Source organism: Gorilla gorilla, chromosome 12 (genome assembly GCF_029281585.2).
Source record: "Gorilla gorilla gorilla isolate KB3781 chromosome 12, NHGRI_mGorGor1-v2.1_pri, whole genome shotgun sequence".
Classification (NCBI taxonomy): Eukaryota; Metazoa; Chordata; class Mammalia; order Primates; family Hominidae; genus Gorilla; species Gorilla gorilla.
The window spans coordinates 124373373-124388463 of NC_073236.2; the positions used below are offsets into that span (position 1 = coordinate 124373373).

A 15091-nucleotide genomic window follows, 5' to 3' on the forward strand; every position below is an offset into this window, starting at 1 on the left:
CCAGCCTGGCCAACATGGTGAAATCCCATCTCTACTAAAAATACAAAAAAATTAGCCAGGCTTAGTGGCACACGCCTGTAATCCAAGCTACTCAGGAGGCTGAGGCAGGAGAATTGCTTGAGCCAATGAGATGGAGGTTGCAGTGAGCACAGATCGCGCCACTGTACTCCAGTCTGGGCGACAGAGTGAGACTCTATCTCAAAAAAAAAAGAAAAAAAAAAAGGCATATATATGCTCATTTGCCAGGTTGTCGTGGTATGAGTGGGTTATTAGGTATATGACAGAGGAAGTGGTAGAAGGCAATACTGGAAAGCTACAATGGGGCCTTTTGGGAAGGGCCTTTCATATATATTGAGGCATTTGGACTTGATTCTGTTGGAAATGGAGAACCTTCAGGACTTTTAAAGTGGCAGAAGAATGTGATCTGTTTATCTTGTTATTTTAGAAAGATATCGTCTGATAGTATGGAGGAAGGAATAGAAGGGAAGAGACAGATGGCAGAAGACCTGTTAGGCCAAGCAGGAGATGGTGAGACCTGAGCTGGGATAGTGGCAGAGGCATCAAAAGAAGGCCATATGTTTCTGGAGCATTTCTGAGGCAATTGTAAGGCTCTGGTGGAGAGGCAGTGTGTTGTAATGACACCTGCACTGCATGGAAAGACAGGATGCTGATGTTCTGGGTGTTGTTCTACTCTTGACCCAAGGTGACACCTTGAGTCTCCTACTCATTTTGAATTCTTGTTGGGAAAGGAAGAGCACTTCTCTATCTACCTAACTCTTCAGTTCTGAGATTCCAATAAGACAAAACCGAAGCAAACAAAACAATAAAAAACCTCAAACAAATCTAACATAGAGTTTCACATCCTCTTTTTCTTCTTTTGCAGCTGATAGCCTTTCTCTCTATTTTACTGAAAATTCAGAACAGAAAAAAATTCAGTTGCTGAGTTATTAGAATTATTAAGTTGTTGATTATCAAAATCTTGAAATTGTGTGATTGACTCATGAGTTCTTGATTTACCTGCCTCTTTCTATGTATGTATGTATGTATATGTGTGTGAGTGTGTGTGTGTGTATATATATATATATTTCCCCCCTTTGTAATACAATGTTAGCATAGTCCCAATTTGTATCTTGGCATCTATATTTGATGTAGTTAAAAGATCAAGTTGCAATTTTTATTTTTTGCTTTTAGAGGAATGGAACTCGTTGGATTAGAATTATTAATATTGTCTACCCATTCTGTATGCTTTAGATCTCTCTGAGTATTACAGATATTTTGAGGTGTATTATTCCTGGGCCTTTACCGGACCAGGGGATGCTCAGCATTCATCAGACCATGCATCAGTAGACTTTGCTTCTAAAATAAATATGGCATAGTTGCAGTGGTTTGTATTTCCCACTCTTACTTGAAGGTGTTTCTAGAAACTGCTCTTTTTTATTGAGGGAAGCATTATTAGAGATCCTTAGGAGATGACGTAATTATTATACTTGAATACTTACTTTAGTTGCAGTTACTAAAAGCATTAACTATCTTTGTAATATATTGTTAAAAGCACCTCTTGTTTTCTTTTGTTCTAGTTCCGAAAGACCCGAAACCCCAGTGGAGACGGGTAGCATGGAGTTACGATTGTACCCTACTGGCCTATGCCGAAAGCACAGGAACTGTGAGGGTGTTTGATCTCATGGGAAGTGAACTCTTTGTCATTTCTCCGGTATGTACATAGCTTAAATTGAAAACATAGTTTTTTCAATGTCATGTATGTATAGGTACTTGAATAAAAGAGTGTGAAGGGGGGGATAATACAAATATAAATCAGAATAATAAGCTGTGGACTTAAGACGCCCAGAATCTAGTTAGAAATCTGTATGCATGCAATATTTATTCCTTGTATTTTGTAATACACTATCCAGATGTAAACCACGTGGTAGTAAGTAAACACTAAATATAGGTAGAGAAAGTTGTGATAAAGCTCTAGTGACAGAAAGAAGTCAATGGTCTGTCACAACAGGAACAACTTCAAGAGGAGTTGGAATTTGTTACCCTACAGGAAATAGAAATTGAAAAGGCGAGTAGAGAAAAACAAATGGTAGTAGTAATTTGAATTTTTATACTATTTTATTCTTTATTAATGCCTTTGATATATATTATGATTTTATATTTACAACAGCCTTTTGAGTAGGTTGGGCAGATGTTCTCATTTTGTCTAGAAAACTAAGATTGAGTGGGAACAAAAAATGACTTTTGTATGACAATTCCGTGATCTAGGAATATAGTGCTTTTTAGTTTGTATCCTCCTTCATCAACTGAACGAGATACAGGGTCAGATAGAACAGTGGTTCTCACTCTGGCTGTATCTTAGAATCACCTGGGGAGCTTTATAAGGAAAAGAAAAAAACAAATTACCGGATTGCCCAGGCGCTACTCACAGAGATTCTGATTCATTTGATCTTTGTGGGGTCTGGGTATCAATATTGTTTATAAGCTTTTAGCTGATTCTAGTGAGAAGCTAGGGTTGAAAACCAGTGATCTAGATAATGATTTTTTTTCAGAAATAATGAGTGGAGAAACTAAAAATGTGTGTTGTGCTCATAGTCTGGGAATCTTAGCCAAACTAAGGAGTCTGGATTCTTATTTTCTAGACTATTTCTGGCTAAAAGAAATACAGTATGAGCTGTATGTGTGCTCAAATGTAATTTTATATTTGGTCACATATACAGTAACTACAGGTGAAGTTTATTTAATAGTAACTACAATGAGAAGCTAAAATAAGAAACAGGTGAAATTTAATACTGTATTTTATATCAGTATTAAATATAATCCAAAATATAAATATATCCAAAATATTATTTCAACATGTAATCAATATAAAACATTATTAATGTGATAGTTTATGCTCTTTCTTTGATTTTAAATCTTTGAAATTTGATGTGTATTTTTATATTTATGACATATCTCAATTTGGACTAGCCATGTATCAAGTGTTGACTTTGTGGTTCTAGACAGTGAGGAACCATTCAGGGGTGATTGGGAGGAAAAACTTTTTCTCTGCCTGCTTAAAGTTAGCAGCTAGGGGCCTGCAAATTAAACTGACAAAAGACAGATTAGCAGGAGAAAAGTTGTACAGTTTTTATTGATGTTAATATTTTTACATGTACAGGGAGCTTCTCAGAAAAGACGTGAAAGCTCAAAGAAGTGGTTAGACTCAGGCTTATATACCAGTTTTTCTTTTTTTAAAGAGAGTCTTGCTGTTGCTCAGGCTGGAGCACAGTGGTGTAATGATAATGATCATACTGCAGCCACACCTGGCTAATCTTGTAAACTTTTTGTAAAGACAGAATCTTGCTTTGCTGTTCAGGCTGGGTCTTGGACTCCTGACTTCAAGTGGTCCTTCCACCTTGGCCTCTCAATGTGTTGGGATTACAGATGTGAGCCACCCCATCCAGCCTTATATACCATTTTAATAGAGGGATATAAATTGTTGAGATGTGACTAGACAAAGGAAAGGGAATTTTGGCTTTTTGAGGTGGTAAATTGTGGGAAAGTGACTAAGAAATGCATGGGACAAATTAATGGAGAAAGGGATTTTAATAAGGTCTGTTTACACAGACTCATCTTGGTATGACTTCTGGTTTCCAGGGATGAGTCCATCTCCTCCTCCTGGTACTGAGGAGCACTGTCACAAAGATAAATTTTTGCCTTGTTTTTAGGCAGTTAAGGGGAGGGCAAAGAATTTTTCCTGCGTCTGTTGATTCTCAGTTGCCTTCAGCTGAAAATAATCCTTATGCCAAAGTGGCATATTTTGGGTCGGCATATTCAAATCCCCTTCATGGGTGATAAACTTTGTGTGCTTCCCAAGGTGTACAAGCCTTCAAATCTTTAGCAGTTTAGCCTGGTATTTGGTTAATGGAGAAAGGTTAACATTGAGTGAGTATTTTATGTGTAGTTTCCTTTAGGTTGCTGATTAGGCAAATGGAAACTGGAGACTTTTTTACCGCAGGCTACTGCTGGCAGTGGAAATTAACATTTGGAAGCTTCTATCTTTAAACAAGCTCTTAGAGTTTTTTGAGGCTGAATGGTGGCATTATCTTTGTTTTTTTCTGCAATTGACATACAATTTGAATAGAAATTTCCTATGTAGGTGAACATCTTCTTCAAAGGGGCTGCTGTGGTTTCAGCCTGGGTCTGAGAGGGCTGGTCTAGATTTGGGTGTCTAGCTCTAGGCATTCTGACTTGCATGATTCTTGAGTATACAGAGCAATTCTGAAGTTATCTTACATAAAGTGTACCTGAAGCCAGTGTATCAGATGTTCTCTAATTATGCATGTGTTAACTTTTATCTAGTTTTTTTTTTTTTAGTAACTTAATTTCCCCCTCTTCTGTAGGCATCTAGTTTTATAGGTGACTTAAGCTATGCCATTGCTGGGTTGATATTTTTAGAATATAAAGCAAGTGCACAGTGGTCTGCAGAACTCCTGGTCATCAATTACCGAGGAGAACTTAGAAGTTACCTTGTAAGGTAAAAATGTGCTTTGGAAGCCATGTTTGAAATAATGTTTATTTCTCTGGTTTAATGTCAGATTTTGGTATTTCTTTTTTTTTGCTTTCTGTCTATTATGAAAAATTGCAAATATAATAGGGAATTTGAAAGTGGTGTGGTGAACACCCATTACTTCCACTTGGGTTCTACAATTAGGATTTTACTGTGCTTGTTATATCATATTTCTATTCATATATCCACCCCTCTATCCGGCTATCAATCATTTCGTAGTAAGTTGGACATATCAGTACTCAAATGCTTTAGCATGCATATTATTAGAGTTTAATATTTGCTTATAGTTTTCTTCCTTTTGAGGTAAAATTTGCATGCAGTGAAATGCATACATCTTAATTATACCAGCTAGTGAGTTATGACAAATGCGTACATTTGTGCAATTCAAACCTCTGTCAAGATACGGAACATTACCATCATGCTAGAAAGTTCCCTCATGCCCCTTCCCAGTAAATCTCTTTCCATACCCACTCCCAGAACAACGAGTGTTTAAAATTTTTTTAAAATCACAGATTAGTTTTGCCTATTCTAATAATTTACGTTAATGGAATAATATACAGTCATCCCTCTGTATCTGTGGGTTCTGCATTTGTAGATTTGATACTGTGGATTGAAAACATTCAAAAATTGTGTCTGTATTGAACATGTACAGACTTTTTCTTGTCATTCTCTGAACAATATAGTGTAACTACTATTTACATAGCATTTATATTGTATTGGGTATTATAAGGAATCTAGAGATCATTCAAAGTATACAGGAGGATATGTGTGGGTTATATGAAAATACTATGCCATTTTATTTTATTTTATTTTTTAATTTTTATTTATTTCTTTATTTCTGAGACGGAATCTTGCTCTGTCACCCAGGCTGGAGTGCAGTTGAGTGATCTTGGCTCACTGCAAGCTCTGCCTCCCGGGTTCATGCCATTCTCCTGCCTCAGTGTCCCAAGTAGCTGGGACTGCAGGTGCCCGCCACCAAACCTGGCTAATTTTTTTGTATTTTTAGTAGACACAGGGTTTCATCATGTTAGTCAGGATGGTCTCGATCTCCTGACGTTGTGATCTGCCCGCCTCGGCCTCCCAAAGTGCTGGGATAGCAGGTGTGAGCCGCTGCGCCTGGCCTACTATGCCATTTTATATCAAGGGCTTAAAACACTTACAGGTTTTGTTATCCTCTGAGCATCCTGGATCCAGTTCCCCAAGGATGCCTAGGAATGACTGTAGTATGTACTCTTTTATCTAAGTCTTCTTTCATTCGTCATATTTTGAGATTCATTCACATTTTTACATACATCACTAGTTTATTTCTTTTTACTGACAATTAGTATTTTATTGTATGAATAGCTCATGATTTTAAAAATCCATTCTTCTATTGATAGAACCCTGTTTCCAGTTCTTGGCCCCTGCAAATAATGCTGTTACAACCATTCTTGTACAGGACTTTATGGATATACATTTTCATTTCTCTTGGGTCAATATCTTCAAGTGGGATTGCTGGGTCATAGGGGAGACATAGTTTATTTTTATAAAAAACTACACTTTTTACCAAGTGGTTTTATCAATTACCTTCTCATTGTGACGTATCCGAGTTCTGGTTGTTTTATATCTTCAGCAATATTTGGTATTGTCTGTCTTTTAAATTCTAAACATTTTATTGGGTATTTAGTGATATTCATTGTGGTTTAATGGTATTTACTTCTTTCATACCTTCTTAAATTTAGTGTTGGAACAAATCAGAGCTACCAAGAAAGTCACTGTTTCAGCTTCAGTAGTCATTATCCTCATGGAATCAACACAGCTATTTACCACCCTGGTCACAGGTAAGTAACCATTTGTTCTCATATTTAGTGGGACATAGAAATGTTGGCATAGATTCACATAGAAGAAACTATTCTGATTCTTATGTTGACTTCTTAATTTCCTCCTCTTGTGCATAGTTATCTTTAATATCTATAATATTGTTGTCATCTGATTATTCATGCTTATCTATCTGGCTCACTGAGCTCTTCTGAGCCAGGTGGGGCACTGGGAATATTCAATGAGGAATTTATTCTCCTCTTTTAACCCCCTGGACCTTATTTTTCTCATCTGTAAAATGAGTATGATACATAACTCAAGAGAATTAGTGAGAGAACTAGTGCTATATATAAAGTGCCCTCCCACAGAACGGCCTCAGTAGATGGTACTTCCCTTCTTTCTTTCCTTGCTAGTTACCGCTGCACTGATGTTGCACAGTTCCTTCCAGCAACTGTGTCCCGTCATTCACATATGCCACTTTTCTGTGTATTTGCATCTACATTGAGGCTTACTAGAAACCTTATGGCATTTTCTACTTCCAGTGATTTCTCCCCTTTAATTTCGTTATTTGAGAACAGAAGCCATATACCTTTTATAGGATAGCCAAGCTAAATGTTTGGTTTCATAAATGGGAAGAGTATCATATTTTGAATAAGACAAACATAACTTGAGTTTTTGAATTTTGAGATTTACTCTGTGTTTATTGACAAGTCCTTAACTTGGAATCTCAGTATACTTAAGTCTTTTTCTTTGGAAATGTATGCAGGTTTGTATTCTATTCAGTCATATGTCTGTGTTTAGTTCAGGACTTTATTATTATGAAATTTTTGTACTAGAACACACACACACACACACACACACACACGCACGCACACATGCACACACACCCCCCCGAAGTCCTCCTTGTGCTCTTCCCCGATCCCATCGTCTCCGTTCTATAGATGATTACTGTCCTGAGTTTTGTGTATATGATTTTCTTGCTTTCTTTATAGTTTTATCACTCATTCATATTTAGTTTTGCTGTTTTGACTTCACGTAAATGGAATCACACAGAAGACATACAAGTCTCACTTCGTGACTTCCTTTTTGGTGCACGTTTTGCTTTAGTTTATTCATTTTTAACTACTATTTAGGACATTTCATTTTACAAATAATTTGCAACATATTTATTCATTCTCCTATAGATGAAAATTTGGTTTGTTTCTATTTTTTTTGTTATAAAGATAGTACTGTGGTAGAAATAATTATGCATTCCTCTGATATATATGTTCAAAAGTTTCTATAGGATATGTAACTAGGAGTGCCAATGCTGGATTGTCAGGTTAGTACATCTTCAACTTTACTAGATAATGTCAAATGTTTTCCAGAGTATTTGTGCCAGTTTACAGTCCCAACAGCAGCTTATGAAAGTGTCTCTCGTTTCACATTCTCGTTAGTACTCTTGATGGTGTGAGACTTTTAAATGTTTGCTGATTTGGTAGGTGTAAAAGAACATGTCACTCTCGTTTTAATTTGTACTTCCCTGGTTACTGATGAAACTGAGTAGCTTTTCATATGTTATTGGCCATTCATGTTTTCTCATCTATGAAATGCTGGTTTTGTTTCTTTTCTTTTGATAGGGGGTTTGTTGTTGACATTTTTATATAATCTAGATATTAATTCTTAGTCTATTATATGCATAATGAGTATTTTTTTTTACCAAGATGTGACTTTTCTTAAAAATTTTTTCTTATATTTACATTTAATTTTTATGAGTTGTATTTGCACATAATTTCAAGTGTTTAGTTTTAAAAACTGACTCCTCCACCCAACTTCTTGCTTTCCAAAGGTAACCACTTTTAGCTATTTTAATTGATTCTTTTGATTGTTTTCATACATTTAAAAAAAAAGCTTACATTGTACTTCTTGATTCCAATTTTACACAATGTTTATTTACTTCCCTTTGTGGAAGATGGATATTTAGTTTTCTTACTCTACCACGAGTATGCACGAAGAATTTTCACTTTGTTCTCCTGTTATGTTATATGTTAAATCCTGTTATATCATAATTTTAGAGTTTTTTTTCTTTTTTTTTTTTGAGACGGAGTCTCACTCTGCCGCCCAGGCTGGAGTGCAGTGGCGCAGTCTCGGCTCACTGCAAGCTCTGCCTCTTGGGTTCATGCCATTGTCCTGCCTCAGCCTCCTGAGTAGCTGGGACTATAGGCGCCTGCCACCACGCCCGGCTAATTTTTTGTATTTTTAGTAGAGACGGGGTTTCACCATGTTAGCCAGGATGGTTTCGATCTCCTGACCTCGTGATCCGCCCACCTCGGCCTCCCAAAGTGCTGGGATTACAGGCGTGAGCCACCGCGCCCGTCCTATAGTATGATTATTATTATGGTTATGTAGATGATACTTACAGGTAAGAAAAGAAGCTTGTATAGTATTTCGTGATTTCAGTGATTTTCCGTATTTCATGATTTCGGTGATTTTCCATTTTTATTTATTCATTTATTCATTCAACAAGCATTTATTGATTTCCTACTCTGTGCCACATACTGTTCCAGGTGCTTAGGGTATATCTTCCTCGTGGAACTTTTCGAGGGAGTGACAGACAACAAACAATGAATATAAAGTACATGAGGAGCTAAGTATTATGGGAAAAAAATAATCAGAGATGGAGAGTGGAAGGGTGGGAGAGTAGGGGGCAAGTTCTAGTTTGAAATATGGTGGCCACATTACCCTCATTGAGGAAGGTGACTTGCAAAGACTTGGAATAGGTGAGGCTATTACTAGTTTTTAGGTATCTGGGGGAAGAGTATTCTATGCAGCAGGAATAGCCAAAGCAAAAGCCCTGAGTTAGAAGTGTGCTTGGCATTTTCTAGGAACAGCAGTGAAGCCAGTTAGGCTGAAGCAGATAGTGACACAGAGTAATAAGGTGAGGTCAAAGAGAGCGTGGTGAGTGCTGAATCATGCAGGGCCTCGTATGCTATAGTAAGACCCACCTGGTAACTTCTTACTTATTTATTCTCCTTGTAGTTAATAATTCTTTTTAATTTGCCACATTTTGAAATGTACTTATCACAGACTCTCCCCTAAACTCACCCCCATAGTGTAAACCTCCTTTTAGGTGTGCTGTTTGGTCATCTTGAAGAGGTCTCAGAACTTTCTTCTGAGATCATGCGAGATCAGGTGCATTCAGGGTGGTACGGCCATGGATGGAGATCTCAGAACTTTCTGATCAACTCCAGTTTGGATTTGACACCTGCCACATAGCTATTGTCTTGGAATTTCACTTCACCGTTATCCAGAAGATGGTTTCCCTATTTCTCTTTGGTTGCGTGACCTGTTCCTTAGATTTGTTTTTTTCTTTCTTGGTTTATTTAACTGTTTTGGTGGGTCACAACCTCCTGTAACTTCCTGAGAAACAGTACATGGGAAATAATATTTTTTGAAGCCCTGCATATCTGAAAATGGCTTTATTTTATCTTCATGTGCTTAATTGATCATTTGACCGGATAGAATTGTAGGATGGAAATACTTTTTCCATTAAATTTTGAAGGTATTTTTCTATTTTCTTCTAGCTTCTAGTAGTGTTTATCTTGAGAATGTCATTGTAATATAAAATCCATGTTTCTTTCTTTCTTTCTCTGCTTTTTGTCCTCTTCCTCTCTGAGATCTAAGATTTTCTCTTTTTTTCCCCTGGTGTTCTGAAATTTGACCATGTTATGACTTGGCATGGGTTTATTAATATCCACAGTGCTGGCCCTTCACTTTAGATAGTCAATAATCTCACTTTTGGGAAAATTCTTTGAATTATTTCTTCGATTATTTCCTCTTCATTTTTTTTTCTTTTAATTCTCTGGAATTTCTGTTATCTAGATGTAGGGTCTCTTAGAATGACCTGTAATTTTTTTCACTCTCTCCTGTTTCCCCTCCTTTGTTTTTGTGGAAAAAAGAGAAGTAAAATATTATTTTAATTTTTTCTGTATAAATACATGTACTTATTGAAGAAAGTAGTTTGAAATTCTTTTTGAGATCTTTTATAAATTGTAAATTATTTTTGTAAATTATTGTTTTGGTAAATTATTGATACATATGATTTTATTTTGAAAAAATCTATATTCTGGTTAATTTTTGCCGATATATTTCCTATTTTACTAATTCTTTTGTGCTGCATCTCCTTTTTAAATTAGTTATCGTGATTTTAGATTTTATTGTTATGTTTTTCATTTATAGAAGTTCTCTTTAGTTCTTTTAAAAATCTTTATTAAAAAAAGAGAAAAGGGAGTTGAAATGAGTATTTAGTGAGCCCCAGGGAGTTTTGAGGGTTAAATATTCAGCACATAGTAGGTATTCAGGAAATGATAGGTGAAGTTATTATTTAGTATTGAATAAATACAATACTGTTAACTTACTCCTTTTGATATGTGTGGCTCCTGTGTTTAAGAGTTAGTTGTTTATCCTTAAGAAGTTTGATAATCAGTTTCAAAAATCTGGCTAACTGAAAAAATTTAAAAATTTAAAAATATTACCTACAGTAGGTAATCTGAAATAATAGACTTCTGTTTTATTTTGGATATAGTTGAATGTTGATATGTGAAGTTAGAGGTCTTTACATTTTATAATATTGAATGTAATCATATATGCTGCAAATAATTACACAATTTATTTTAACAAAACACTTTTGATTATAAAATAAACATATTACAATTATAAAATCATGCCATTTTGATTTTATTTTTGTCAAATTCTTATATAAAGACTGGCCTTTCAATGGTTAATATGTTAGATCTTGTATTTTCTGCACCTAGCTTCACATTGTCTTGAATTTAAATTTTGCTATTAGAAATGGGATAGACTTTGTTTTGCTGTGACATGCTCAGTTCTTTGTTGTGAAATTTTGCCAAGCCTTGATACTGCATATACAGTACCCATGGCACTCTGATTGCTAGTTTGATTTCTGTTGAGGGTGACCTCTTGTTTATGTTAACATTTCCTTTGGGATCCTGTTTTATTGTTTAAGTGAGGTTTCTTCCTTTAAAGTCTTTTTGGGTTTAGTTCAGCTTGATTTTTTGGTTTTATTTTGTTTATTTATTTGAGAGAGGGTCTCACTCTGTCACCCGCGCTGGAGTCCAGTGTGTGATTTTGGCTTACTGCAGCCTCGACCTCCTGGGCTCAAGCGATCCTCCCACTTCAGCCTCTCGAGTAGCTGGGACTACAGGTGCACACCACCACACTTGGCTGTTGATTTTGGAGAGATAGGGTTTCACCATGTTGCTCAGGCTGATCTTGCATTCCTGAGCTCAAGCAATCTACCCGCCTCAGCCTCCCAAAGTGCTGGGATTACAGGCATGAGCCACCATGCCCTGCCAATTTTGTTGTTTTAAAGTGTAGTTATTAATACCTCACTTCCTCAGCACATATATATATACTTTTCGAATATGTTTCTTAAAAAGCGTATGTGTTCAGTTACAGAAGTTGTTGGTATTAGGAAGATTGATGAGGTGGAAAGTCCATTCTATCTTTATCTGGCCTGCTTTCCATGACTCTTATTTATTGCGGCTTGCTTTGTGGAATGCACCATGTTAGGGGTTGGGGGAGATGTAAAGATGGAGAGCAATTCTGACCTAAGATCTCATATTCTTAGATAGGAAATATATATATGTGTGTGTGTATATATATATATACACACACACATATATATACATATATATACACACATATATATATATATATATATTTTTTTTTTTTTTTTTTGAGATGGAGTCTCACTCTGTTGCCCAGGCTAAAGTGCAATGGCAAGATCTCAGCTCACTGCAACCTCTGCCTCCCCAGCTCAAGTGATTCTTCTGCCTTAGCCTCCTGAGTAGCTGGGATTACAGGCTCTTGCCATCAGGTCCGGCTAATTTTTGTATTTTTGTAGAGACTGGGTTTCACAATGTTGGCCATGCTGGTCTTGAACTCCTGACCTCAGGTCATCCTCCCGCCTCAGCCTCCCAAAGTGTTGGGATTACAGGTGTGAGCCAGCACGCCCGGCCAGTGTATGCATATATATTTTACTGATGTCTAAAATACATTTCTTTCACTGCATGTTCTATGTGTGTGTGTGTGTATATATATGTATATATATACATTTACATATCTAAACATATATAATATATAAAAATATATTTCATATATATTAAAAATATATATTATATAAACATAATATAAATAATATAAACATATTCATATTGTATATGTAAATGTACATATATAAAAATATTAAAAATCTATATATGTAAACTAGAATGCAAGCTAGAAAATAAGCGCCTTAAAGGGTTGCAGATACAGTGATGTGGGGGTCCAAATAAAGGAGCTACTACTTGCTTGAAGGAGCAGGGAAGCATGGTAGGTAGCACTTGGACTTGCTTTGGTGAATGGATACAATCCGGATATGATGGACATTCTAGACAAAGTGACAATGTTAATAGTGGCAAGGGAAAAGAAGTCATAGTGTAGTTTTGGGAAATTGTAAGTGGTGTAGCTTGGCTGACACTGTAGAGTGTGTGTCTGAGGGCAAGGGAGGTGATAGTGGTGGTGGGAGATAGGACATGGGAAGGGCAGGTTGAGGCCCATTAATTGGGAGTGGTAAGAGGCAGCTTATTCTTTAGGGGACTCAAATTTTTGAGCTGAGGAAATATGATCATTTGTATTTTGAGGAATGTTGATTCCATAGGGAGATACTAGAGGCTGGGTGACTCTTAGATGATCAGGTACTGGTTCACGCCACACGTAACAAGCACCTACTCGTTATCTTATATGTTACTGCTATACTGTTTTTGTACCACAGTTTGGGCACTATTTAAATACACCACATTTTATTGTTAATTTTTTTCTTTTTTGATGAATATATCCTGCTATAGTTTGAACATCTGCCCTCCAAAATCCATGTATTAAAACTTAATGGCCAATGTGATGGCATTAAGATATGAGGCCTTTAAGACATGATGAGGCCGTTAGGACTTCTCCCTCATGAGTGCGTTTAAGGTCCTGATAGAAGAGGCTCCACGCGTTGTCTTTCTGCCTTCTGCCATGTGAGGGCACAGTGTTCCTCCCCTCTGGCAGATGCAGCAACAAGGTGCCATTTTAGAAGTGGAGAGCAGCTCCCACCAGACAACCAACCTCACTGCACCTTGATCTTGAACTTCCCAGTCTTCAGAACTGTGAGAAAATAGGTTTCTGTTCTTCATAAATTACTCAGTCACAGGTATTTTGTTATGGTAGTACAAACAGATGGTCACATATCCCATATCTCCAATTAGACTATCAGCTACTTGAAGGCAAGGAATATGTAGTGTATACCTTTGTAAAAGCCACAGCGAATAGTATATGAGCTCTGGCTCTGAGGACACCTTGAATAAGTAACTCTTATTTTTTGAGTAGAAAAGAAAATTTATGTTTCTTTCTTTTGACTTTTCCTTTTTTCTCCTTTTCTATTTTGTATTCTTCTTCATACCCCACATTTCTGTGTTTTTTTTTTTCTCTTGTCCCTTTTAAAAGAAGGGTATTTTGTATCTTAATGCTGGACTGTTTTTGTTTGATTGTTTATTTCATACTGACTACTCCACTCTCTTGATTTGTTACAAAAGTCAATATTTGATTTCTTTTTTCCTGGCATTATTTCAGGAAGGTAAGTGGGACCGTAGGTTTGAAATGATTACACACTGAAAATTATTGTGGGATAAATTTCTTTTAAGTCAGATTATACTTATTACTTTTAAGATGTTTACTTTTTGATTCAGGATCTAAGCAATTGAGGGTATTTTTGAGGGGCAGTCTCCATTTAGATAAGAACATCTGGGAAGTTTGATATATTATCAAACCACAGAAAGAGGACCTTTTGTTGGTTGTACAATCATTTACATCTCTTGGTGGCAGTCAGTTTGGAGATGGATGACTGCATTGTTTCTGAATGAAGATTGTTGTAAAGCAAGGAGTATGTGTAAGTGGCCTGTTGTGCATGACAAAAATTTTGCTAGGTTGTTTATATTTTCCATTATGTGGTCTTTTTTTTTAAATGAAAGCTGAAATATTCATCACATTTTTATTTATTTTCAGTTATTCTAGCAATGTGGGCCTGTGATGTTTATCATCCACAAAGATTTTATAAATGTGAAGTAAATCAGCCAGAGTTGAATTTGGATAAATTGGTAATATACAAACAGGATTTTATGAAATTCATCGTTTTGCCTAATGTTGTGAGTATTGTTGAAGAAGAGAAACTGAGGTGGTAAATTTGGTAATATGAAACAAAAATTAATTGAGAAGCTTTGGGATAAGCTCTATGAATATGTGGATTTTGACTATTTTCTTTTTTATATATCCTAACTCACAGCCTAATGAATGTATTTTATCCTCCTTAAACACGCAGACTATCTCATTCCAGTCTTGCTTCCTTTCTTCAACCTACCCCAACACCTCGCTGCCATCTTTTTTTCTATTATTGTTCTCTTTGCTCTGTAGGTTTTAGCATAGATTATAGCCTAATTCTGGCTGAGAAGATTCTCTGATCTCTGCATTGTTAGAGGAGATGCATTAAGCTTTTTGCTCACGGGGGGTACTGCGCTTGCTGGTGGAGATTCGAATGTAGTACCTGTCCTGTAGCAGTTTACACCCTATCTGGGAATCACACAGTCCCAAATTAACACTTAATGAGTTAGGTTCAAATCGAAGACTTTATGCATAGGTTTTTAAGTGGCACTTACTGCTTTCAGTAGTATA

General features: G+C 36.3%; 1 protein-coding gene across 3 annotated transcripts in view; it reads left to right on the plus strand.

Annotated features, from left to right (window-relative positions):
* NBAS (NBAS subunit of NRZ tethering complex) overlaps nucleotides 1–15091 on the plus strand; it is a 394628-nt gene that overhangs the window by 19875 nt on the left and 359662 nt on the right. For all 3 annotated transcript variants that reach the window (XM_004028860.5, XM_063696052.1, XM_063696053.1), the window contains exons 7-9: nucleotides 1578–1711; nucleotides 4383–4516; nucleotides 6271–6369. In XM_004028860.5, the coding sequence (XP_004028909.2) occupies nucleotides 1578–1711; nucleotides 4383–4516; nucleotides 6271–6369 (367 nt within the window). The remainder of the gene's footprint in view (nucleotides 1–1577; nucleotides 1712–4382; nucleotides 4517–6270; nucleotides 6370–15091) is intronic.